Here is a 27711-nt window from a genome sequence, read left to right on the forward strand (position 1 = left end):
CTCTCTGTCAAGCACCATACGCATCATACTAGCTCTTAATCCCTCTAACGACCGTTTTGAAGACGGTGTACGGAGGTCAAAAAAGATAGACAACATCCTGCCATGGCAACAAGCAAATGGTCGATTCCAGATCCAAGGCTGCATCTGTCTGGCTTTAAAGCTAGTGCTGTGAACCACTGCAGATCACACCCTCTGAGGAAGGTCCCCTCCTGCTTCTGGAGCAGTGGCTGGGAATGGGTCAGAGCAGGGCAGAGACAGAGCGAAGGCCCAGAAGAAAGGCAAAGGGAAATTCGTGACAGCAGCCGACATTTGCTGAGCATTTACCATGTGCCAGGCTCTGTTCCAAGCATTTTGCATGAATTAACTCTTTTAATCTTTACAGTGTCAACTAAGGAGAGCATAACTGTGAAAAAGACACATAAGTATCAACCAGATTAAGGACTGGTATTATTATTGTAGGATAAATTTGGGCATTGGTGTGGGTTTTCTCATGTTAAATCCTACTCAGTTTCATCCCCTACCTGAAATAGCATATTACCACCACCACCACCGGCAAAGGTAAAGACATAATCTCAGAGCGGGCAAGTCCTTGAGTTAATCGGATGAAGGCTGCCATTTATTTTATCCCATGAATTAGTCCCGTTATTGGGTAGTCTAGCCACTAGCCATAGTAGGCTGCTTTCTTTATTCACAATGTGATAAAGAGAGGGAGAAATAAAGACTGAAGAAGTCTGTGAGCACCTGTGACAATTCTTGGAAGATATGTATATATATGTGTAAACTGCTATCTCTGAGAAAAAGCTAGCACAGAAGTTCAATTAGTCAGAATATTAACAAGTACATTATGTCCGGTATTTTCTTATGGAGAAACTATGAGAATTTTGATTTGTGTCATGTGTTTTTCTCTCAGAGGGGACTGCTCTTCTGTTATTTCACACAGAAAAAGTCTTGTGGGGCAGATTTTTGAAAACTGATTTTAGGATTGAATTCTAGCCATAAACTGCTATGTTCTTTAGGAATTACTATGTCACATTTCATCAAAATCACTAACACTACAAATCAGTGTTCCCCTCTCCCCACCACCTGCAAAAATATTCCTTAACAGTATACACAATCCAATTAAGATTTAAAATGAAAACTCAACAAATGTTGAACAAAAAGCAAACAGTGCAAGCCTGTGATTAACTGTATGATCCTGAGGAGTCACAGGCATCCGGGACCTTTATTTCAGGGCATGGCTGAGGGGTTTCAGTTGTTGACTATCACAAACAGGGAAAGAATACTCAGGGCAGAAACTCAGACTTCAAGGTCCTACCACACAAGTGTGACACGTTCACCAACCATCGGCTCCGAGACACTTTCAGAGTGATGGCGGAGAGAAGCCCACAGGAGCAGGGAGCATTACCAATGCCAGAGATGGCGCCCAGCAGGTCCTTGTGCAGGCTGTTGTCCAGGGTGCTGCCCTTCTGTGGTGTCACCAGCGGATTCACAGCTGGCAGAGCCAGGGATTCGTCCTTCACAGTCTGTCAAGGGGAGGAAAGCAGAAACAATCAAAGATGTCTGGAGAGGATTCCTCCCCTGTTCTTGGAAGTGCCAGGGCAAGTGCAGGACCAAGACAGCCTGATGCATTCAACGTGCCTGCCTGCATGGGAGAAGCAGCCTTGCGGTGTGGGCGAGGGAGGAGGGTGGGATGGGTCAGAGTGGGAACAGGGGGCGTGGGATACGGATGCTGGGTGGGGGTGGGGGAGAGAAATCACGTCCCATAAAGTCTTGTTTCTCTCTCCCCAGCATTTCTAACACCTTTCCCTTTCCAGAGCTCTGATGCCCAACATTTCCTTAGATTATTCTTTTTTCTTTTCCTTCAGAGAAAACCTCCCCTGCTCTTTCTAACGGGAATGCTGGTTCTTATCTGTAATGCGGGGAATTACGACAGCACCAATGACAGTCTCTAGATGTTCGTAGCATCATGTGAACTTCAGTGGAGAAATCATACTAATTTTGAAGTTAGGTCAAAAAACGGGATTTTACTTTGGTGAAAGTGTTCATTTTTGTTAGGACTGAAACAGTTCAGAGAGGTCACATTCTACTCTGAATTACTCTGGTTTGAAAAACAGACAGGGTTAGAGAATACAGGTGTGAAATGCAATGTTGTACAGGGTGAGATAAGCGAGGTGCGCTTAGGATAGAGAGAGTTTATGTCCTTTAGAGCAGCCACACACGCACAAAACCTATACATACGGTTCATCTCAGTGTAATGTTATTTAGGAACGTAATTGGAGGTGAAGAGGTAGTGTAAAAATGGGACACTGCATCACTGTTGGGGTGGGAGGCAGGGACAGAAACATATATGAGACTCTGCAAGTGTACACCCATAATGACAAGGTGGGAAGATGAACAACCAAGCCAGTTCATGAGACCAGAGTACCAGGGAAAGGGGAAATGCTAAAATAACATGTGCTGAAATTCATAGCAGATAAGCCCTCTGAGGCCAAGACAGAATTAGAAAGAGAAGGAGTGCCGGTTTTAGATTGTAAAACTCTTATAAACTTTATTAATTAAAAATTGTTATAGGTTAACATTTAAAAAGTCTTTTGCAACTGAAATGTGACAAGAAATTTGATAGTGATAATGCTTTGAAAAAGCTGAATTGCAAGATGAGTCCAAGAATCCTTTTTAAAAAACAATCATATCAAAGGTACCAAAGACTGAGTAAAAAAAAGTAAAATCATCTCTAACCAAAAACTTTTGAGATAATTTCTGGGGTCCTATCTCTGTTGACTCAATTTCATCAGGAGAACATGGTTTTTATACTTATTTTTTAACAAGAATTGAAGGTTTAGTGATTGACCCCATGTTAGCCAGAAATGCAAGAGTCGCACTGGCAAAATAAAGGGGGGTGTGTACTGGGTTGAGTAGTGTCCCCCAACAAATTCATGTCTACCTGGACTTCAGAATGTATCCTTATTTGGAAATAGGATCTTTCCATTTTATATCTAAGATGTAAGTTAAGATGAGGTCATACTGGGTGGATCCTAAACCCAATCACTAGTGTCCTTATAAGAAGAGGAGATGGTGCCGGGTGTGGTGGCTCATGCCTGTAATCTCGGCACTTTGGGAGGCCAAGGCAGGCGGATTGAGAGGTCAGGAGTTCAAGACCAGTCTGGCCAACATGGTGAAACCCTGTCTCTACTAAAAATACAAAAAAATTAGCTGGATGTGGTGGTGGGTGCCTGTAGTCCCAGCTACTTGGGAAACTCAGGCAGGAGAATTGCTTAAACTCAGGAGGTGGAGGTTGCAGTGAGCCGAGATTGTGCCATGGCACTCCAGTCTGGGCAACAGAGCAAGACTCTATCTTGGAAAAGAAAGAAGAGGAGAGGGACACAGAGGCACAGATAAACACCATGGAGAAGGGACACCAAGTGAGGGTAGAGGCAGAGACTAGTGCGATGCCACCACAAGCCAGAGAGCACCCAGGATTGCCTGCAGCATCAGCAGCTGTGAGAGGAGCACGGCCCAGACTCCTCCCCAGGAGCCTCCAGTAGGAACCGACCCCACTGACACCTTGATTTTGGACTTCTGGCCTCCTGAATGGGAGAGGATAAACTGCTGCTGCTCTAGGCCACCCAGCTTATGGCGCTTTGTCCTGGGACCCAGTACAGGCTGAGTTGACGTGACCACATTTACGTACCATGCCGGCATTCACGGGGAAGGGTGATACATCCCTCACATTGATCCGCTGGACGTTTTCAATCAGCAGACCAAACAGAGGCAGGTAGAGGGTGGCTATCCTTGCCTGATGACTCTGAAAAGACACACATGGTAAGTATGACCCAGGATTCTGAGAACTGAACTAAGTTGTCACTGACCATCTCCTTTATTTGGCTCTTTCCTATAAAGACAGATATTTGATTTTAGTCCCAAAACAGAGCAAAGTCTTAGTGCTGTTACCATGAATTTTCTAATTGATTACTTTCTTTATACCACTTAAAATAAAGGACATTATCAATACACATTCCTTCCATTGGGGACCACTCACCCTTGAAGCATATCTGTCATCAAAAGAATGCTTTATCAGCAGGTTCTTGAGCACACTGATGGCGATCAGACGGACCTCCCGGAACTCCTGGAGGGCTGTCCCCACCTCCCTCAGTAACAGTCCCACCAAGAAGTGGTTTCTGCAGAACTCATCTGTTAATGAGTAGTCAAGCTGGAGGTCTGAAATGAGGATAGAAACTACTTGAGGTAGGAAAAATGCAATGCTCTTTGAATAAAAAAAACAAAACAAAACTAAGACCCATCCTCTGCATTCAGCCCACCCTGGGTGTCAAGAGATGATTAGACTTGGCTTCAAATGAGAAAGGTACAAGTCTGCTCTACTTCTTAGCACATGAGAATCTTAAATGAAAGCCAAATTTAAATACAATTAAGTGCACTCGATTTTGGAACATATTGCATCCTACATAATTAAATTAGTGAACAGTTTAAGTACCAATTTTTAGACTAGAGCACAGCATATGTTACATTAAAAATATAACTTTGTTAGCGACAAAGTTAAAACGTCACACTAGCTAACAGAATTGTATAAGAGCAGTTTGTGCATAACAAACATGTAATTAAACAATAAACATACATGGCTTATTAAAATGTTATTTACTATATGAGTTCATATATTCCTTTCCTGGTGATTAATGCCTATATATTCCATTAAAACCCAATGAATTTAAAATAAACAAATTAATACATAACCTACTTATTCTGCTATCTCTGAATGAAGAACTTATTTAACGCAGTATTTCCTAAGATTTTCTCCTAATATTTCTCCATCTCTGAAAACAAATATAAATTTAATATAAGCTAAAATTAAAATGGAGAAAGCATCAAACCAAACTGGTAAATCACCAGCAAGCTAAATGACAATGAGAGCTCTTCTGGAAAATAGATAGGAGTAAACATGAACTCTACTCTGGAAGGGTACATAAAAACAGCTGAACATCACTCTGAAGATGAAATACACATTTCAGGAAGCTGAAGCTACGTTGTGAATTGTCAGACTGACTCCATTATTAAAGGAAAGTCTATAGATCTATCCCTTTGCCTTTCGTCCCGTATCAGATAGCTACTAACTAAATCTACCCAAAATACGGACACAAGTTCTACGAAACCCTTTAGTAGAAGGGGGAGAGTAGTCATTTTCTAGATTAATTATGTTCATTGTTTATGATTATTTCACCTAGTTTATCTAAACTATAAGTCATAGCTTGAGTTCACTTAAATCTCTTAGAAGAAACTACTTATGGTTTAACTGTGTGTGTGCTCACACATCTGTGCTTGTGTGTATGAATCTGCATGAGAAATTACATGGTCTGGATGTGTGTCCCCTCTGAATCTCATGTTGAAATTTGATACCCATTGTTGGAGGTGGGGCCTGGTGGGAGGTGTTCGGGTCATGGGGGTGAATCCCTCATGAATGGCTTGGTGCCCTCCTTGCCATAATGAGGGAGTTCTCACTCTGAGTTCACGCGAGATCTGGTTGTTTACAAGAGTGTGGCACCTCACTCCCCATCTCTCTTGCTCCCTCTCTCACCATGTGACCTGCTGGCTCCCTGCTCGCCCTCCACCATGATTGGAAACTTCCTGAGGTCTCACCAGAAGCCAATGTTGGCGTCATCCTTCTCGTACAGACTGCAAAACTGTGAGCCAAAATAAACCTCTTTTCTTATTTTTTTTGAGAGAGGGTCTTGCTCTGTTGTGCAGGCTGGAGTGCCATGGCATAATCTGCCTAGATTGCAGATTTCACTGCAATCTCTGCCTCCTGGGCTTAAGTCATCCTCCCACCTCAGCCTCCCACGTAGCTGAGACTACAGGTGTGTGCCAACATGCCAGGCTAATTTTTGTTTTCTTTTTTTTTTGGTAGAGACGGGGTTTCATTATGTTTCCCAGGATGATCTTGAGCTCCTAGGCCAAGTGATGCTCCCAGCTCAGCCTCCCAAAGTGCTGGGATTATAAGTGCGAGCCACTGCACTGGCCCTCTTTTCTTTATAAATTACCCAGTCTCAGGTATTCCTCTAGAGCAACACGAATGGACTAACACAAGAAAGGAGGTGAAGGTGGGGGTGGGAGGTAAGTGAGGAGAAAGAAAATGAAAATTCTAAAAAACATTTATTCCTATCAGTGTAGTAAGGCAAATTACCCACACATGTTCCCCCACAACTGAGCGAAGCCCGTCTTGCTACCAAATACCCTAGAAGTCTATAAGAGCTTGTGCTGCCCTGCCGGGTCATAGTGAGACGGGCATCAGCACACATCCACCGCACAGCCACTGGGCAAAAAGAGCTCCCTGGGCTCTGTACCAGGTGGAGGGAAGGAGAGTCCCCAGGTACAGGAGACTGGCTGAGGCTGTGGTGAGGTTGGAGGCGCAGGGCAGGAGAGAGTGGTTAATTCCAGTTGGGGAACTGGAAGGGGGTGAGGAGACCCTGGGAGGCCCCATGCAGGAGGTATGCAGTGGCTGGCTTGGGGAGGAAAATGAGGATTCCACAGGCGGGAGCTATTTGAGGTGGAGGGGTGGCATGATGTGTCTGAGGAGCTGGGAGTCGGCAGGGATGCCTAGAATGTGTAGAATAAGGGGGTGTGAGACCACAGAGGTGGGAGGCCAGGGTTAGATCAGGGGACACTGAATACCTACCTGTTCTCTCAGCCCAGAAAAACTCTCCCCCAGATATGTGGGTGCTTGGCTCACCCTTCACCTTCTTCCAACTGTTATCTGGCCACTCTGTCTCAAATGTCACCCCTTTTCGTATCTCCTTTCCTTGCTTTGTTTGTTCTCCTTAGGATGCATCAGTGTCTGACATTCTATGTATTTTGTGTATGTAGAATAGCCGGGGATTATCATCCAGGTTGTACATAACTTATTCTGAAGCTCAACACAGTTGGTGCGGGGTAAATATTTGTTGAACACATGAATGCCAGCTCCAGGACCACAGTCCCCCCGCCTGATCCTTAAAAGGCAGTACCAGTCTGTTTAGGGGGAAGTTGTTTGTCTCTGAACGAATGCCTTAGTGTGTTTCTCTCGGAATTCAGAAGCAGTTAATTCAGGTGCCACTAGCAGTTTGGTGGCATCCTTCCACTTTTTCTCTCCTTTAGCACAAAATACCTGAGCACATACAAGGAACTAAGCTCAATAAATATTGCTTGACAGACCTGACAGACTGATTTGTTCAATTTGATTTACTCAGTGAAGACAAACACATTTCTATGAGCTCAACTCTCTTCAAACTTCAAGATAATACAGGACATTAATAAAGACTCAACATACAAACATGAAAAGCATGTAAAAAAGCCACATTGCTTGTGATTTTGATTACTGCCACCACTACGGACAAGGGCTATGAAAATAGAATAATGAATTTTGGGGGTGAAGCAGGGATGTTTGTTTTACTTCTTAAAGAAACATCCTAGAGTACCCAGTGACTTCAGGAGCAAAAAACCAGATGCCTCCCTGGGATGTTACAGCAATGTCTTAGCTCCAGTGAAAAAATCACTAATTTATGGTCGGCTTAAAAAATTGATCAAATTATATAGGAAATGCTTAACAGAACAGCATATGGAAGCAGTTCAGCCATCACTTGCATTCTTTATTTTTTAGAGGAGGAAAATGCAAGAAAGCACGCGTCACACCCCACACCTACCTACAGGAGTGTCATTTGACTCCACAGTTGGTGAAAGAAAAGCTAATTCATAAGAAAAAAGGAAAAGTGAAACAAATAAAAATAAGCTATAGCAACTGAAATAGATTTCTTTTCTTTAAGCAAAGGGATTTTTCAATGAAATAGCCATACTGGCATGATCTGTAGTCTGATAAGTTTGCTGAAAAGTTCCCATATTTTATCAATATTTTTTGAAATAGAAATTTCTAAGAAAAAAATTAATCAATAAAAAATCAGAAAATTCAAATATCATGTTTGAATCAATTATCTTTTCTTATTGAAAATAAAAGTCTCTCTTTGTGAAAAGGTTAATGGATATAAAGATGGATTACCTTGGTATCTTTGAATCCTGCCTTTTCCAAACGGCATTGGTAAGTTCAGTGGAATATAATGTTCATGGTTGCACACTACACGGAGAAATTCAAACTTGTATTCAAACAGGGTCTGCAGGAAGAAGTGTTTAGTTATAAATATCCAGCTGGATATTTTATACAGGATTCTAAAAAACCTATTAGCAATAGTATGTTAGAAATAGTCATTAGCTTCTTGACCTTCTTAGAACTGCATATTCTATTGCATTGTACAGATTTCAGGATGGCTGCAGGGATTGATTTGAAAACTAAGGACACATTTCATTAAACAATGTCTTCAACTGGTTTTTAGGGCATTTATTGTTTACGTTCCTCCTACTTCAATGAAGGATTTCAGGTAGCTTATAATTACAGACACAGGCTCAATACAATAAAAAAATTAGTAAGGCAGAGCTTTTAAAAAAAATAAAGGAAAAAGGTAATTCTACCAGAGAAAGCTACATGGTGACTTCTGTTACCAGTAACAATCCCCGCATTACCTTTGGGTCTCCAGGAGCAAAGCAGCTAATGTAGTTGTTGATCTGCTTGAAGACAAAGCCCCTGTCCATGAAGGTGAAACATCTCTGTGGAGGAAAACAAGCAAAAAGGTATTTCAGGTCCAAACATTTCAGAAATTTGGATTCAAAGCAGCATTTATTGCTAATAAGTTTTTCCACTGACATAAAAAACATGCCATCAACACTGCCAGAGCACCTACTCTATTCTAGTCACTCTGCTAGACAGCTCGTAAAAAGCACATCTTTGTCCCATAACTGACATCCTCTTCCCTGCACGTCCCCACCTTGATGAAGACAGCAAGGCTATGATTTGCGTTCTTAGATGCCTCTGGATTATCTCGAAACTTCTGAGTGATGTGTGGCATCAGCATATTTACAACGGTTTCCACTGCATGATGATAGGATGCAGGAAATCTCTGGTTTCGCAGCAACTAAAAAGAATTCAGAGCAAACATTTATTATTTAATAAGTTGCGATCACTTGGGAGGAAAAAAAACATCTCATCCCTGAGTCCATCTTAAAACACCCAGAGTTCCTTGCTGGGTGTGGTGGCTCACACTTGTAACCCCAGCACTTTGGGAGGCCAAGATGGGAGGATCACTTGAGCCCAGGGATTTAAGACCAGCCCAGGCAACATAGCAAGACTCCATCTGTACAAAAATTAGGTGGGTGTGGTGGTGTGCACCTGTAGTCCCAGTTACTCAGGAGGCTGAGGTGGTAGGATTGCTGGAGCCCAGCAGTCTAAGGCTGCAGTGAACCAGGATCAGCCACTGCACTCCAGCCAGGGTGACAAAGCAAGGCCCAGTCTCAAAAAACCTCATAAAACCTCAGAGTTCTAGTCTTGTTTATCTGAAATTAGAAAAAATGAATTAACCCTCCTTCTTTCAAAGTACCGTACAAGTGTTCAAATACTTCAAATAAGTGCTGTGGATTAAAACTGGAACCACAAGCTTCAGTGTAATAAAGATCACCTAAAAAATGTTTGTAAAAAGGTAGAGATTCTGCATCCATTCCCAAAGATTCTGAGTCAGGAGCCTGGCAGGGGGTGCAGGGGGAAGGGGCAAAAACCTGCATTTTTACTGAGCATCTTTGATGATTCTGGTGCCTATACCTCTCAGAGATCTCTTTAGAAAGCACTGGCTTACATTTAAGCTCCAAATATTCAAACTGAAAATACACGTTTTGATGATTGTGCATGATTAGTTTAAACTGCTTGGCACCAGTCTTCTTACAATCAACTTTACATAGTAATCTTTCCCCAACAGGAACCTACAAAATTACTCAGATTACTTAGCAATTAGCTAACACTTACATATATCTTCTACATGTCAGACACTGTACTACATATTTGTATGAAATTTTTCATTCAATTCTTGTAATACTCCTATAAGTTTAATTCTCATTTGTTAAAGGGGTCAGAGAGGTTAGGTACATGTGTCCTTGGTCACACAACTAACAACAACGATTCAGACCCAGGTCTACCATGGAATCCAAAACTTGGGCACTTTCTGTTACATGAAGCCGCACTCCCCCTGTGTCTATAAATAGAATAATTTACTGAGAGCCTGAAGTAGGAAGGATGCTCCATTACATTGATCCATTCATGCATTTAATTATAACAGCCGCAAGAGGGAGTATTTTCATCCCCATTCTACAGACCGGAAAACTGAGGCTTGGAGAGCTCACTAAAAAGTACTAATTGATCTTTAATAAAACTGTTCTTGTCTTGTCTTCCCCCTTTTAGTAACAGAACAGTAACGGTTTTACAGGGGCACACGGCTGCCCAGCCAGACTACATTTTCCAGTCTAAACCACTAGGTATGAGCCACATGACCAAATTATGGAAGGGGTGCGTGCCTTGTTCAGGCCATGCTCCTAAAAGGAGCCGCTGGCCTCCCTTGTTCCTTCCTGTGCCACTGCCTGGACTGCGCTGTGGCAGTGAGCCAGCTTCTCAGCCATGTGGATGAGGTTAACATCGCAGGCTGGATAACTGGATCGGAGGAGCTGGAGTCACTGAACGACCTTGGGGAACTAACTGCCCTGCTCTCCAAACTGCCTACCAGCTCATGATTGTCCAAGAGAAAAATGAACCTTCTGTCAAATTTAAACCACTATTATTATGGCCTGTTTTAGAGCACCAAACCAATGTCCCAGTATCAACCAAACAGTATTTTCTAAAACTGGGAACTGGAACCTAGACATTTCTGACATGACAGCAGGCATTATCTTATGAATTAAATGCCAGAACCTATTAGGAATATTTGAAATACCAGCTTTTAACAATTTCAATTCTCAAACCAATAACGAGGAAATGTTTATAAACTTACATAGCGTCAAGAATCCAGTGAGGAAAGAAAGGATCAGTAATAAAAATGTGAAGTTCACCAACTTGAAAAAACAGAATGGCAAAATGTGAAACTCCAAAGGGATTTTGTTGCATATGTGCGACCAATAACTCTATATCCTGAGATGACAGCATCAATAGACGACCAATTTCCAAGACTGCAGGCAAGGCCAACTCTAACCCCAGGCATGACTGCTAGCTACCCAAGCTGGCTGCTCCTGAAAAAGAGGTCCCAAGAAAAGCTTGAGGCCTTCACGATGGGGCTGAGTCAATGGCTGCTAAAACCAGGAAAAGTAGGCGGAGAACTCTATCATGGACAGGTTGAGTGGGCACCATGTAAACCTATTAATCAACATTATTATAACTAAAAGTAGAACAGCTGGGCATATATGCCTCCTGATGTGACGTAATAGTAACAGCTATGAGGTATTCTTCGCCAGAAAAAAAAAAAAAAATCAAACCTGAATCAAATTAAGTCTCTAGATCCAACCACAAGTTCACAGGGAACACGGGGGACAGAGAACCATGCATGTAACATGGTGAGGCTACCATCAGCCAAATCTAAACTGTGGGACATTGTGCTGGACACATGACCCACTTCTTCAACAAATACATTGCCAAAAAAAAAAAAAAAGGCCAAACGATGAAAAGAGAACAGTTTAAGAATCAAAGAAACTTCAGAAACACAGCAACTAAATGCAATGTGTGAACTTTGTTTAGATCCAGAAGCAGACAAACCCAACTATAGAATGACATTTTCGAGACACCTGGGGCAAACTGAATATAGACTGGGTGTTAGATGATAATAAAGAAGTTTTGCTAATTTTGTGTGGTGTGATAATGTTGGTGGTTATATCTTTTTTAAAGGCTTAGCTGTTAGAGATGACATGCTAAAGTGTCTAAGATGGAGTGAGAAAATATCTGGGAACGGCTTTAAAAACACTGTAAGGTAAACATGCGAGGGTGGGTATGTATCAAGCAAGGGCAGTAGAACACTGGCAAGTGGGGAGGCCAATCCCTCTCCTTCTGCACTTATTAGAAAACATAGTAAAATGTTTGTATTAAAAAGAAAGAATACATGGAGAAGAATGATGGATAATCTACATACCAACCCATCATTAGTGTTGTTCAGTGACTAGGCAATGACAACTCACGCCTTTGAAGGCTGAAATGAAGTTCTCCCTGCAGAGGCAAATAGCTATTGTGAAGAGTCCTAATTGGCAATAAAACAAACTAAAGCCTTTTTACGAGGTGTGATACACATTTCAAGGTAATAAAGACCTAAGCAATAGAATGTTTTTATGGAGATTACTGCAAACTGAAATAGAAGAGGAAAATCTAAGATGATGCTCAGGTAGTGAGTACCTGATAGGGGCCTGGAGAAGAGGACGCCGAGACACTAAGGGACTTCTCAGCCAAACCAGCCCCAACTCCCTGCCACGTCCTGCTGGAGGATCTCTTGCTGTGCGCTGCGCTGCACCACAGCGTCTCTTTCTGTCCTGGCACCACCTGACAGGTGCTGCCTGTGTGGGGTCAGCCTGCCTAGCACATGTCCTCACAAGATCAGCCTCTCCAGCCACATGCTGGGTGCCGTGCCCCCATCCTCTGCGAGCCACACTTCTGTGCTGCCCACTGGCTGCTCAGCGCCTACCAACTGGCTCCTTGACTGAACGGGATCTCCCTGAGGACCCACACCCAGCCTGGCTGTGGAGGCCCCCGTGGACGCTGCGGTTAACAGCCAGACCTTCACAGAGACCCAGGATGGGCTACTCCCTGCCCTACAGGTCATCTGCTCTCCCACAGCCGTGCTGCCCAATCATTGCTTCATGGGTGAGGACTTCAGAATGGTCTTCAAATGTTCACTTCTTTGTTCTGCACCGTGTTCTTCCACTCTCTGGTGTCGTTCAGAGGCCTCTTCTCTATGGGCTATTTTACTGCTTTCCGAGGTAAGTAAGACTTTTAATTAAGAAACTTCCTCTTTGGGGCTTAGCAAACAACAAAAGTAATAGGGCTGAGAAGAAATTTACCAATGACATTTCCCTGCATTCTGGTTACTCCCCTTTTATCAAGATCCCTATGTTATTTCCTCTTTCTCTCATTTTCTTCTACAATTTGTTTTTTGTTTTGTTTTGCTTTTTGTGCTTTTTTGTTCTGTTTTGTTTTTGAGACAAGGTCTCAGTCTGTCACCCAGGCTGGAGTGCAGTGGCACAATCACAGCTCACTGTAGCCTCATCCTCCTGGGCTCAAGCGATCCTCTCACCTCAGTCTCCTGAGTAGCTGGGTAATAGGCATGTGTCACCATCCCCAGCTAATTTTGTTCACCTTTTGCAGAGGTGAGGTCTCACTATGTTGCTCAGGCTGGTCTTGAACTCCTGGGCTCAAGCGATTCTCCCAGCTGGGCCTCCCAAGTGCTGGGATTACAGATGTGAGCCATCGCACCCAGTCTACCAACTCCATTCTTCCTACCTCCTCATCATTTTCATCCCAAAGATCACCATGTTTACCTCACTCTCTGCCCTGCTGGCACAATGAGAATGGCACCTCACATCTTCAGTTGCAGGTAACATAATTAACTCCTGGCCCCACCACTATGCTGTGGAATCTACAGCTGCATTTGTAACAAGGCCACCCGTGCCTCCATGCCTCACATGGCTGCTCCCTGCCAGTGACGAAGGGTGGCAAGGAAGCTGCAGCAGGCTTGCTGCTGGGGGATGTGGGACTCCATGATGATTGAGGAGGAGGCTTGAGGCCTCTCCAGCACCTTGCTCACCTCTCTTACTTAGAGTTCCACTGTGGACCAAGATGCTTCCTTCCTTCTCTCTCTTCTCAACATTACGTCACACACACACTTTTCCCCAGAGAAAAGCTTAGGCTTATGGTTTCAGCAGATTGGTACTCACAAATCTATTTCTTTAGTTCTGTCTGTTCTCTTCCCTGTCCAAGGCTGAGCCTTCACCTGCCAACTGGAAATGTGTTTGGCTGTGCCTCGGCCCCTTGTGGAACAATGGCTGGTGACTTCCCAGTATCTGTTCTCTCTTCCCTCTCATGGTAATAGAACCTCAACTTTTAACTAGGTTCATGGATACCCAAAGTAAAGACTACATTTACCAGCATCCCTTGCAGCTAGGTACAGTCATGGCTAACTCTAGCCAATATGATAGCAGTGGCAGTGATGTGGCAGTGCAAATTCTGGGTCATATCCTTAAAGGGAAAGGTGCATCTTCCCCTCCCTACTGGCTCCAGCATGGATGTGGTGGTGAACCCAGTTAGATCAAAAGGAGGAGCAGCACTCCAGGGGGCAAACAAGATGGAGGCCTCTCATAACTGTGGAACAGAAGCCTCTTATGAGCTTGGGTTTCTCAAGTAAAAAGAAAGAAACTTTTACCTTCCCGTTTAACTCCCTGTTACTTCAGGTCTCTGTCATAGCCACTGAACCCACAACCCTAAGCATATGACATCCCAAGCCGAACTCATAACCTTGCATCTTCCCTGGTAAACCGAGTCCTCTACTCTACTGCCTCTCTCAAAAGCTCCTTCTTCTATGATCTCACGCTGAATATCTAGGTGGCCTTTCTTCCCCCACTCAAATCTGACCTTACTGTGCTCTGTTTTGTTTCAGTTAGGTTTACTGAGGTATAATTTACATACCATAAAATTCCAACTTGGAAAGTCTACAGTTTGATGAGTCATGACAAGTGAATACGACTGTAACTATCACCACAGTCAAGAAGAGAAAGTACATCTGCTGTCCCCATCCCCACCTCCAGTCCTGGGCAACCACTGGGCTGCTCTGTGCTCTGTAGTTTTTCTTTTTCCATAACGTCACATACAGGATATGGACCCAAATGGTATGTAGTCTTTTGGGTCTAACTTCTCTCAGTTCACAGAATGCTTTTGAGATCCAACCATGCTATTGCATGACTCACTACTTTGTGCCGTTTTATTGCTAAGTAGCGTTCTATTGTGTGGAGTTATCACAATTTGTCTATACATTTACCAGCTGATGGACATTTGGGTTGTTTCTAGTTTTTGATTATTATGAATAAAGCTACTGTGGACATTTGCATTTAGGCCTTTACATGGATACATCTTTCATTTCTCTTCAGCAGATATTTAGAGGTGGCACTGCAGGGCTGAATGAATGGTTCTGTCTGAATAATCTCCCTTACTCATTCATAATGCTCTCCATCCTCATCCCCAATCCCACCTGATCCCCCCAATGCCAGATCTTCATCAGCATCACCATAAAATGCCATTTCATATTATTGCAGTTACGGAGCTAAAAAAAATAAAAATAAGTCATAATTTAAAATGTCTGGTGAATCTGTTCCATATGCTATTTATACTTCAGGGGATAAGCAGACTTATTGATATGAAAGCTTCCAAGCCACTCTGCTAATCTTTATACTCTCTGTCATCTTGCCACTCCTACTAAAGAACCTACTCTGCCTCTCTAGGTCTCTACCAATTCGTCTGCTGCTTGGCTGCACAGCTCCCCATAATCTCATCTTTGTTTCTGAGCTAACCTTGTTTTTTAATCTTTCCCCTCTAATCTCAATCTATCCAGCCTGAACTCTGCCCCAGAGGCCTTACCTGGGCCTGAGGTATTTCCTCTGCCTGGTACTCATTCTCCTATCCCTAGATTGTGGTATCCTGCAAGGCCCAGGTAAAGTTCCACCTGTATCCCCACATAAATCTATGATTGTTGAAGCTCACATATACACCTTCCTGCACTCTGCTCTAAATGTTCCAAGCTGAATGTCTTCTTTCTCCAATGACTAGGTCAGCTTCAAGGTTAAGGGTTCACTCTCAACTCCATTTGCATTTTTCCTCAATGCTTTGGACATTATAAACAACTGTTCAAAACACTCGAGGGTAACATATGCATATTAACATTCTACCTATCACATTCGTAGAGTGTTTACAAATTTGGTTAAGGGGAAGTTCAAACAGTCCATTTAGAATATGAGCCATACCCTCCTTCTTTCACTTTATTCTTTTCTTTTTCAATTAAGCTAGAAAATGGTCGGAGGTTAAACAAGCAATACTTAAGGGCATATATTCACCCTACCCTATGCTAGGTTTTCCAATCTCCTTTCTTCCAGTATACCTGTGGAATGCCAGCAATGTGCTTCACTCTGTGTGGGAGGAAAGGAAATGCAAAAGGAGTCTGCTGAAATTACAGCTGCTAAATATACATGGTGGAAAAGAAACACCGACAAACTGTTGACCATAGGGGCAGAGAGTGGGGAGAGGACTCCTCCACAGACCTTGATGATGTCTGCTTTACATTTTTCTCAAATGTCACCTGTAACTTCCAAGCACATGTCACCTATGAAACTAGAGTCTGGCACAGTCATACACAATCTATCCATACTCTGCAGGTCCATCTGCTGTAGTAAGAAAATTACTTATTTTAGATGCTAGTTCCAAGGGGCTCTGATTCACACCCTTCCTCAGTAATGTAACAATGTAGAGTTTGGTTGGCTGGGGACAAGAAGGTGGCCACTTCCACCTTCAGCAGGAGTGCAGCACTGGAAGTAAGCATACGCTGTGCCATGTCCCTCCATGTAAATATGCATTGAATGGACTCACTCGACTACCACCAAGAAGGACACAAATTATACACTGAAAGCATCAGCTTAATACACAATATGCACGTGTAGACATCCTTGGGTAGAACACTTTAATCGGCACTGAAAGCATTATCTGGCTCTTATGAATCCAGGGCCCAGGTGCTCCTACAACACTGGTGTGTGCCTCGTCATGGCACTTTAAGAAAGACTCCCCGGCTGGGCGCGGTGGCTCACACTTGTAATCCCAGTACTTTAGGAGGCCAAGGTGGGTGGATCACCTGAAGTCAGGAGTTTGAGACCAACCTGACCAACATGGTGAAACCCTGTCTCTATTAAAAATATAAAATTAGCTGGGCGTGGTGACACATGCCTGTAATCTCAGCTACTTGGGAGGCTAAGGCAGGAGAAACGCTTGAACCCAGGAGGTGGAGGTTGCAGTGAGCCCAGATTGCACCACAGCACGCCAGCCTGGGCAACCAGAGCAAAAAATATTAAGGTCAGAATAAATTAATAATTTTGGCCTAAAAATATCAAAAACCCTAAGGGGATGAGACCAAAGTTTTGGAAATCACAAATGGTATAGGAATGGCGAATATTCATAAATTCAGAAGACTAAAACAAGGAATTTGGACATAAAACTCTTCAGATGTAAATAAGACAAACACAAAAACAACTAATTCAAACACAAAACTCATTACTCTTATGAGACACACTGAATGAAGGCTTTAGGAAAATGTCAGAGGAGTTCTCAGCTCAACAATGTGTGATGAGGGGAAAGAACAGCAGGGTGTCTGCAGGGCCAGGGAAGCAGAGGCCAGAGGGCAGGGCTCTCAAAGCGAAAATGTTGAACCCTCCAAGGTGGTAAGCAGGTGTTTGTGAATCTCTTTTTATAGTAAATTATGTTACGGTTAAGCTTTCTCCTTTGGGATACCAGTGTTTCCTCTTAAGCACTTTAAAAAAAAACTCTCTGAATATTGTTTTAGGGCCAAGATGTAATTAACTTAGAGAAAAGGTTGTACATGGTAGCATTTGGGTGGTTTGTGTTAAGTTCCAAAAACAAACCATTTCCCAGAGCAGAGGTGTTGACAAATCATGTTAAAAGGCCGGAAATGGCAGCACCCCTAGGAGAGGCCCATTGGGACTCTGCCACAAGTTCTTGGCTCTGCTCCATTGTGTGACCCTGGGCAGGTCACTTCACAGTCTACACTTCTGTCTCTACCTCTGTGAGGCAGGGGAGGAGCTGGAACAGAAGATACGTTTCAGGTCATGACCACCCTAAAAGAGCTGTGGTTTAATTTGACATCTTGAGAACAAACATATGCAAGTAAATTCCTTTACTTATTTTCTAATGCAATCCTCAGAAAGGTGTCATTGGCTCTTGATGTTGAATATCCTTCTTGTGAGTATTCCTGGAAGTGTTCGTGACCTCCTTGACCATCTCTCATGTGGTCTTCCTTGCAGTCATAAGGCAGAAAAGCCTTATGTTCATATAGTTCCCTGAACTGTGGTGCTGGGTCTCAAGCTTTTGCCAACACAACTCTCTCCACCTAGTCCTCATTCTTCTTCTTCACCTAGCCAACTCCTGTTTACTCATCAGAACCCACTGCAACGGACGCCTCTTCCAGGTGGTCTTCCCAGATTCCCCACACTCCTGAGCACGTTGTGCCTATCTCTTCAGAGCACTCGTCATGAGGTAGGGTAGCCGCTGAACGAAATGTACACTTTCCCACCTGAACTCCTGGAGAGCACAAATGATGATGCATTGAACTTTGTCATCCTTGGCACCTCAAACATAGTAGGGGCTCAATGAGTAGTTGCAGAATGAATTGGTTATATTTTGAATATAATCAAGTTACCACTGCTTTGAAGGGATGACATTTATTTAGATCCAAAAATAATTTAAAAATCCACTGGCACCTTGTTATAGGCTGAACTGTGCCCCCCTCAAATTCATGTGTTGAAGTCCTAACCCCTAATACTTCCAAATACGACTGCACTTTGGGCCGAGGTTTTAAAAGAGGTGATGAAGGTAATGTGAGGTCATTAGGGTAGTTCTTAATCCAGTAAGACTGGCGTCCGCATAAGAAGAGATTAGGACACAGACACGCACAGAAGGCGGCATCTACAAGCCAAGGAGAGAGGCCTCAGAAGAAACCAGCCACATGGACAGCTTGACCCAGGACTTTCAGCATCTCAATTGTTATAAAATAAATTTCTATTGTTTAAGCCAGTCAGTCTGTGGTACTTTATTATGGCAACCCTAGCAAACGAACACAGGCTATAATCCTATTCTGTATAGAACATAAAAATATATATATAATTTACCATTATTACTAGTTTTAAGTGTACAGTTCAGTGATAATAAACACATTCATAATCTTTTTCTCCCCCATCACCTCCTCCCTTTCTTTCCCAGTCTCTATCTTCATCCAATCCACTTTTTTAGCTCCCACATATCAGTGAGACAACATTTTTTAACAGAAAAGTAATATATCTACATGATGTGTGTGTCTGTGTGCATGTGCACACACACTTAGCTGCGTACTGCCAAGCAGACAATCTGCTAGATTTTTCCTTGGCAGGCTGCTCTGGCATGATTTAGATGGAGCATTTCTCCACAGAAGGCAGGGCCCACTTCCATCTGGCATCTCCCTATGCACTAAAATCAGAAGCTTTAAACTGGATTCAAAAGAGAGAGAGAAAAGAAAAGGAGAAACCACCTGGCCAGGCCCAGTGTCTGCTTTATGGAAGGAAAAGGAGGGCTTTAGGTCTGAACCATCAACCTTCTGCCAGCAAAATCTAGCATGCTTTCCAAGGCTTCCTCGGAGAACCCAGATCCCTTGTGCAGGAGGCCTAGATTCTGCCCCTCTCTCCCCCTCCCTATCCCCTCTCCTGCCTACGAGGATTGTAGCACAAGTGTTCATTGTGAGACAGTGCCCAGCACCACCCGCTCCCTGCACAAGCTCCTTCTGTAATACTTCAACCGGACCCTGCCTCCAAACAGCGACACTACTTCACTGTCACAAGAACAACTCCAGGACTCTGCAGGTCTCAGAGGAGCCCTGGAAACTTCAAAATGAGAAAGTGACATTGCCACTTCTGTTTACTGCATTGGAACTTTATAGAAACTTACCTACCTTGAGCCTCAGAGAGCCTGGGGTGGCCAACCACACCTCAACGGGCACCAGTCCCAACACAAGACTAGTTATCTCAGGGCTGAGCCCAGTGGGAACCAGGGAAAGCAGGGGGGACCCACGGTCAGAAAGGAACACACGTCCAGGCTTCACCACAAGGGGACGCTGGGGCAGGGAAGAAATTTGAGGCTGTGCATTTGCCCCAACGAGATGGATGATCTCAGAGTCTATTGATTGATTGGTTTTGGAGAACATTAGATTGGTGAGATACTCCCATCTAAGACCCTGATAAATGTCTACGATGGTCCAGACACTTAATAAATGCTGGGTAATGACACTTTAAATTTATGCTGAAACCACAATTTACATTTCAACAAATGTGAAGATTTCTAAGCTAGTCAAAGGAAAAGACATATTTTTCTTTGGGTTAATAACTAAGTGATTTCAGGAATACAGCCTTTGGGGCCAGACTGGACTCAAAACCTGGCTGCTCCACTCACTGGTAGCATGACCTTGAGCAAGTAACTCAAGCATGCTGGCCTCAGTTTCCCCATCTATAAAATAGGTAAGAACAGTACTTCCCTCACAGGGCTGTTATGAAGCTAAAATGATTTATTACTTGTAAAGCACTTAGAACAGTCCTGTAACTGGCACAGAGAAAGCATGAAGAAACGTTAGCTACAAACCAACGAAAGAGATTTTTTTTTCCCCTAAGAACACAAGCTTCACTTGAAGTAACATACCTTAACTTTGGAGTTCTCTATCAAATGCTGAGCCATGGATTTGATCAGTACATCAAAGAAAAACCATGAATACTAAAAGAAAAAAGAACAGGACCCAGTAAGAAAAAAGAACAGGACCCAGTAAGAACAACAAATTAGTAGGTGAGACGTGAACTCTCTCAGGCTGACGATGTTACTGACACAAACCAGGTGTGACCCTAAAACACAGCTGCACCTCTTGGGACATTACGATCAGAGCCAAGAGGAGAACGGCGGACGTCGTCTGCTTGCACAAGTTCAGCAACAGAGAGCTGCATCCTGCCGGGAAACTGGACGCCTGTGCGCAGCGTGGCACAACCAGCAAGAGGCTCTGCGGAGTTACGGGCGTCGTCTTTCCCCTTTACTGACCTCTGCTTGGTGACACCTGTCGTTAGTATCTCTAAGTCAGTGACCTTCATCATTGACTTGAACATAATGACTATTAATCCTCAAGAGCCAATGAAACTCTGAACACAGTGATGCTTTGCAGCTCTTCTCTCAAGACACAATCAGAAAAGTTGGTATCAGAGAACAAACTCTGCTACCCCTTTTTAGGGGGTGGTGATTGTCTCTAAGAGCACTCAGAAAGGCTGTATGGATCAGGCTGTGGGGTGAATTCCTGTTAATCAGTTTCAATCGGAGCCACACTGACTCTCCTGACATACCTTCAGTAGTTTGTTGCTGGTGAGGAAATCAGCGGAAGGCTTGAGAATCGTGGTCATGGATTTGGTCAGTTCTTCATGCACTGTCTTGTATTCGGAGGCAACGTATGGTTCAGCCTTATACGCATACTTTGAAGAAAAGGGAAAGAGACTTTAATGCACTAGCTCTCCATGCTGGGCTGAAAGCTTGAGAGACTCCCAAGAATGGAAATCAGGGACTGAGGGACAATCTCATTTGTGGGAGAGGAAGGTGTGGATACAAAGATGGGAAGGGTGAGAGTCATGTGATAAAAAGGAGTCCACGATGTCTTCAAGAAACTACGTGAGTCATCCGACCCAGTCACATCAGTGACCAGCCAGCCCGTCACTCCACCTGTGCCAGGGGCTTCAAGGAATGTGTGGCACAGCAATAGATGACTGATATCCTCAAGGACCAGAACTTTACTTTTAAAATTATCGCATAGTTGTAATTTACGAAGGTATTTAATACTAAACAGAATATGTACAACTGTTTAGAATAGTAACTGCCACTCTACTTACTGGATGTCATATATAAATAAATAACTTGTTGATGTTTATCCTAACAACATCTCTTGCTGCCCCACAGAGTCATCTGATTTGACTGTAGCCAGAGCTAACCTTCCTATCTGGGAGAAGCAGTTTTGCTGGAAATTTTAGGTGGGGGAAAAAAAAAATGAAGATAACTAACTTTACCAGAGGCCTAGGCAAGAACAACTTAAAATTCTTCTTTAAACTCCTGCATCGAGTCATATTATTTGGAAAACCCACTAAAAGAAATGTAATTGAAGGAATGGAATTAAGTAAATTAATGAATGGCTGCCCCTCTTTGTACCTCCCCTATTCAGGTACAAGCATTGGCTATGAGGAATAGAAGAGAAAACATAAGTTACAAGTACCTCCCCGAATAACCAGGCTTGTGAAAAAATAAGTCCTTAGAAGGAAAACTGGAGCGCCACAGATGTAAGTGATCAGAACAGTGTGTTTTACATACCTTAACATATGACCTCAAGTGGCTCTCCAATCCTTCCTCATGGCACTGGGCAACCACATGAATAATGACCCTACACACCACAGGAGTGAATAAAGCAATGAATATGTAAGAATGGAAACATTTCATTATTATCACAGCAGTAGTAGAACAATGATGATGCTATTGGCACTTAGGAAACAAGGAGACAAGGAATTAGATGGGGTCCTTACATACGAGATCAAAGACATTTCTTAAATATAATGTTCAGCACATAGTAGCATCCCAGCTAAGCATGACTGCTCCAGATGTGGACAGACTGGAAGTGAGGAAAAGCATCCATCCATCCACCTCCCTTACCGAGTCACGTTAACCGCGACTTCTTCCTGCGTGGCTCTGGTGAGGACGCGGAACAGCTGGTTTAGGATAGTGGGCAAGAAGGCGATCATCACGTGGCCTTCCATCGCGTGCAGACTCTATGGACACGGAATGGCACAGTTCATGTTATCCCTCTAAAAGTAAACCAGCCCAAAGTCCTTCCCACTCTGTTCCAAATAAGGATAGAAGAACTCCCTCTAAAACAAAGGGAAGGCTGTGGTGGGCAGAATGTCCCCAGAGGCGTCTGTGTCTCAGTCCACCTGTGAAGACGTCACATGGCCCAGAGGAGGTAAGGCTGCTAGTCAGGCCTCATGATAGGGATTATCCAGGTGGGCCCATGGAATTGCAAAGGGCCATAAGCTGGATGAGGGAGGCAGAAGGGGACAGGAGTCAGAGGCAGCTGGGATGGAGGAAGCAGGGTCAGAGAAACGCTGTGCAGCTGTCTTTGAGATGGAGGGAGGGGCCACAAGCAATCACATATAAAAACTTCACTGTTTATGTGGATATGTATTCCATTTTCCTTCTTAAACCAAACAAATTTCTATCCCATTTCTCATATTTCTTGTTTTGTCCCCATGCCCTTTTAGCTATTTCCCCTTTCCAAAATGCTCCCCACAACCACGTTCTGGATGAAGCTCCCCTAGACAAACCCTGCCTGGCTCTTGCTGCTTAGCCACTCCAGGAACCCCTTGCACAAAGCAGGACTGGTTCTGTGTATTATTTCTTTATTTGATTTGTCTGCCTAGCATGCAGTCCAAGTTTATAGTATCTCCTACAATGAACTAGAAGTTCCCTAAGGGTGAGGACTGAAGTCGCTGCTTCTGTGCCCATCATTGTGCTTGGTACCCAGTGAGGTCCGTCTCAAGTGAGGGGTTTTCCATGCATGAGAAACAGTATGTTTTAGAGACCCTGCCTTGAGCAAAGGATACATGGGCCTAGGACACAGGCAGGAGTACTGCCGTTCCTAGGTCCACTCCTTGCCACTATCTAAACCTCACAGAAGCTACCCATGTGAGACATCCAGGTAAGAGCTTCCAAGGGGTGAGAACAACACTCATCACCAAAGAGAAAACCCAGCCTACACCAAACTCATTCAAAAGGGGATATTAAGAAAGCCATCTGATACCTTAAGGTACTTTACAAGTTCGTTTCCTAAGGCTTGGGCTCCAGATTCGGTTTTCTGACAGTACTGGAAGAAATTATGTAAATGCTGATCCTGCAGTGGGGAAAAAGGAAAAGAAGAAGAAAGTCTATTAGTATACACTCTGTGGAAATAAAAGCATTTGTTTCTTGCAGCATGCTTTTTTGCTGTTTTTGTTGTTGTTGTTGTTGCTGCTGTTTTTTAGAGACAGAGTCTTGCTCTGTCGCCCTGGCTGGGGTGCAGTGGCACGACCATGGCTCACTGCAGCCTTGACCTCCCAGCCTCCTGCAATCCCCCCACCTTAGCCTCCTAGGTAGCTGGGACTACAGGCACACATCACCATGCCTGGCTAATTTTTGTATTTTTGTAGAGACAAGGTTTTGCCATGTTGGCCAGGCTGTTCTCAAACCCCTGGGCTCAAGTGATCTGCCCACCTTGGCCCTCCAAAATGCAAGGATTACAGGTGTGAGCCACTGTGCCCAGCTTCATCTTATTAAGACTAAAAATTGATCATGTACAAATAATAACATCAAGAAGATCCTCCCACAAAAGAGGAAATCTGTTGGAAAATGATGCTTGTTCTAGTCATTTATATGAATACATATGAGCACCTCAGTTGTACTTTCTTTAGAAAAAGAACTATAGAGTAAAAAAATAGTAATATAACACATTAGGATTTTTTTCTTCTTGCAAAATGGTGCAAACTTAGTCACAGAGCAGCCACTGCTAATTTTGTTGAAGGAGCACGTACCTGAGTATACACTGTAGAAACCAGATGAGTGGAAATTTTCAGCAGTGGCTTGCCTCCATCTACCCATTTAATTTCCGGACCATAATGCTAAAAAAAATATGGAGGGAACAATATCTCTACAGATTAGTTATTTTGGCTCTAACATGATTATCAATGAGGGTAATGACAAGGGACTGAAAGAGGGCCCAGAGAACTTTAGTGACTTGGCAACTGTGCCAGGCCCACAGCAGGAATGCAGATGATACACATTTCTGCCCCCTTTCTTCCCCCAAAGTACAATGCTTTTATTACTGGACTTTCTAAGTTATCGTTTCTGTTTCTTGCAGCTGTGTGAGTTATTGTTCATTTGAGAGGAAAAGAATCCTACTATACCAGTATCTGAACCCAACTTGAGCTCAGGATTCTGAAGGAGACAGTAAAAGGTGCCAGATAAAGCAAACAGCACAATATGCAGGCCTGGCATGGGCAAAGGGTCAATCGTCTGCTCACACTAACTTCAACTTTTGAAACCTCAGTTTTTCTGTCATGCTCAATTATACAAGTTATTCTTCTTGGGAAAATTTAACTATTTGTCTATAATATGAACTCAAATTTGGCATTATTTAAATGCAGACAAACATAAAAAGAACAGGCTTTATTTAAGCATGTTATAAAGCTGCAGTCTATAAAATTTAAGATGGCTAAAAAGAATGCAAAGCCAACAAAGCAATTGAAGAAATCTGGGGAAAATTAGGCTTTCACGAATCAGAAAGGTTTCAGAATGTGCAACCATGTGGGTGAGAGATTTGGCGAACTTGACTTACTTTAAGCTGGAGGAAAATTCCTAATAGTTTGCATGACCCTAAGAACTCATCTTTATTTGAGCATGGCCAGTTGGCAGAGACAGACCTTATCCCAAATCTCCAAGTCTCTATTTCTCTGCTGAGACACCACTAGTTCAGGGCTTACAAAATGCCCAAACTGTAATTCTGACATTGCGGTAGCTGCTAACAGCACTGCCTTCAATTGGCCAAAGTTCACTTGAAAATGAATAACTAAAATCAAAATGGTGGAAGAGCAAAAATACTGTGTGCTTCTTGTGTGTTATTGTTGTTGTAGTTGTTCTTTAATGTTTTCTGAAGAAACTGGGATGAACCGATCCTAAAATGTGACATACCCTGCCCATTCCAAGCTCCTGGTAGCCAAGGTAGCCTGAAGGAAGGTTCGCCGAGACCGGGATGTGCTGCTCGCTCGTCACCACCCTTCCGTCTTTCAGGAGGGGAAGCCAGGAGTAGCCAACTGTTGAAAACAAAGAACAATGACAACAACAAAATACTGTGAGTGTATGAAAACTTATGAAAGAAAGCCAATGTAAAACTCTCTGATTTTTAAGAACTTTTTGTATCAATTAGAGTAAGAAATTTAAAAGGCCCTAAATGTAATCTCTGTAGAACATTGTCTACAATGTACTTAGGCCTCTTTGGGGTTAGAACTCTACAATCTTCTTTTATAAAAATATACATATGCAGGCTGGGCATGGTGGCTCACACCTGTAATCCCAGCACTTTGGGAGGCAGAGGTGGGCAGATTGCTTGAGCTCACGAGTTCGAGACCAGCCTGGGCAACATGGCGAAATCCCGTCTCTACAAAAAAATACAAAAATTAGCCAGGGGGCGGTGGTGCATGCCTATAGTCCCAGCTATTCAGGAGGCTGAGGTGGGAGGACAGCTTGAGCTCAAAAATTAAAAAAAAAAAAAAAAAAAATTACATATGCAACCCAGACATGCTACATATCCGTTACCTACAAAATTCATCTAAAGATCCCTTTGCAAACACATGGAAATTAAGAATCCTAATACAATTTAAGAACCTAATGTTTCAATTATTTAAAATCAAAGGAATGGTGAACCCCCCGCAACCTTGGGTTTCAACGACATCCCTCTTCTTCGTGCTTCCTTTACTTGAGTTGTCACAGCTGACATGGAAGAATGTGAGCAACAGGTGGTGCTTTTCATGCAGCTGAGTGGGTAACTCTATTTTAATCTGCAAGGAAGACAAAATAACAACCGAATCTTCTAAAAACACAGAAATTCTCAGTGAAAGCAGAGACACTATGTGTTACCCAATGCACAAACGTGCACTTGTTCTCCGAGCGGATATTAACATTTGCACTCAAAGATACTGAGACTATAAATTATGCCAAGCAAGAAATGAATCCTGAATTCACCACTCAGAAACAGGAAGAGAGTTGATGGTATTTCTAGAAAGAATTGGAAAACACATGATAGTAACTACTACGCTAAGTTACCACAGCCAAGGCATTATGAAGAACCAGGATAGAACATTCCAAAGTAGCATGCATACAGCGGTTTCAATGAATTACATTACAATTTTATGTAAACAAATCCAATGATAAGAAAGAAAGATTCTCAGGTCCAACAAATGTAACTAAAGTATGAATTTGAAAGGAAATAAACCAGAATATTAATTGTGGTAGTGACAGTGGGATTATGACTTTTTCTTTTCTGTATTATCTGCAGTTTCCAAGTTTCTATTTTTTTAATAATGAAAATGTTACCTTTACAATCAGAAAAAAACATATAAAAGAAATACTTCAACATGCCGTCTATCTCTGTAATTTCAGGGTAATATGCAGCTTCTCTTGAATTTTGCTTTACCAGGCAAATACATTAAAGTTTCCCTTAAAAACTGGTCAAATTGAGTTTTCCCTTGAATACATCACTTACCTCATCATAAAATTCTGGGTTTTGGTGATGGTGTAAAACTGCAGCAAAGGCGCTTCTTGTGAACACTGGCCCGCCAGGTCTGCCATAAATGCACTAAAATAAGAGTTACCAAAGGGAAACATCAGGGTTCGATTGAGTAAGAAATTAAACTCGGATATATTGTAAAGAAGGAGGCATTCCTACGGCATAGACTTAACGTCGCCACTTCTGACAGACCCCAGGCCTGTGAACCCTGGACTGCTGGGTCCTGCCCACCTTCCAGCTTGCTTCAAAGCCCACCTGCCTGCTCCCCGTTCTGCCCTTCCAGGTCACAGCCCTGCATGACGCCTTGCTCACTGTTCCCTTTCACATTTCCATGCCTTTTCTTATGCAATTCTTCCGTCCAAATAACTTTTGCTTCTCTGTGCATCAAGAAAACACTCAAGCATTCTTCAAGAAATTGTCAACTCCTTCCATGTGTCCCCTCAGCATTTTTCTGTATTAATTTTCAGTTTTGTCCAAAATTCCATTTAGTACCATCTGTGCACCAAGATCTTTTTCTCCATGGCTGTTTTTCCCACTAGACTGAATTTCTTGAGGACAGAAACTATATTTTTTTATATATATATATATATATATATATATATATATATATTTTTTTTTTTTTTTTTTTTTTGCATCTTTGTCTCCTTCTTCTCTT

General features: G+C 43.0%; 2 protein-coding genes across 29 annotated transcripts in view; one reads left to right on the top strand and one right to left on the bottom strand.

Moving 5' to 3' along the window:
- Positions 1-27711, top strand: part of UBAC2 (UBA domain containing 2) — an 885094-nt gene that overhangs the window by 357280 nt on the left and 500103 nt on the right. The gene's annotated exons all lie outside the window — the stretch shown is intronic.
- The window catches only part of DOCK9 (dedicator of cytokinesis 9), a 298820-nt gene that overhangs the window by 68837 nt on the left and 202272 nt on the right, over positions 1-27711 (bottom strand). For 19 of the 28 annotated variants that reach the window (XM_050765961.1, XM_050765940.1, XM_050765954.1 and 16 more), the window contains exons 19-33: positions 27033-27125; positions 26205-26328; positions 25463-25584; positions 24307-24393; positions 23541-23630; positions 22397-22512; positions 22061-22130; positions 21052-21177; positions 20369-20440; positions 8856-9002; positions 8554-8637; positions 8036-8147; positions 4037-4215; positions 3689-3802; positions 1406-1523 (exon numbers count right to left, since the gene is read on the bottom strand). In XM_050765961.1, coding sequence (XP_050621918.1) covers positions 1406-1523; positions 3689-3802; positions 4037-4215; positions 8036-8147; positions 8554-8637; positions 8856-9002; positions 20369-20440; positions 21052-21177; positions 22061-22130; positions 22397-22512; positions 23541-23630; positions 24307-24393; positions 25463-25584; positions 26205-26328; positions 27033-27125 — 1654 coding nt within the window. Of the gene's footprint in view, positions 1-1405; positions 1524-3688; positions 3803-4036; positions 4216-8035; positions 8148-8553; positions 8638-8855; positions 9003-20368; positions 20441-21051; positions 21178-22060; positions 22131-22396; positions 22513-23540; positions 23631-24306; positions 24394-25462; positions 25585-25835; positions 25929-26204; positions 26329-27032; positions 27126-27711 lie in introns of all 28 variants that reach the window. The other 9 variants (XR_007720659.1, XM_050765933.1, XM_050765939.1 and 6 more) reach the window with 1 other exon arrangement.

This window comes from Macaca thibetana, chromosome 17, assembly GCF_024542745.1.
Source record: "Macaca thibetana thibetana isolate TM-01 chromosome 17, ASM2454274v1, whole genome shotgun sequence".
NCBI classification, from domain to species: domain Eukaryota; kingdom Metazoa; phylum Chordata; class Mammalia; order Primates; family Cercopithecidae; genus Macaca; species Macaca thibetana.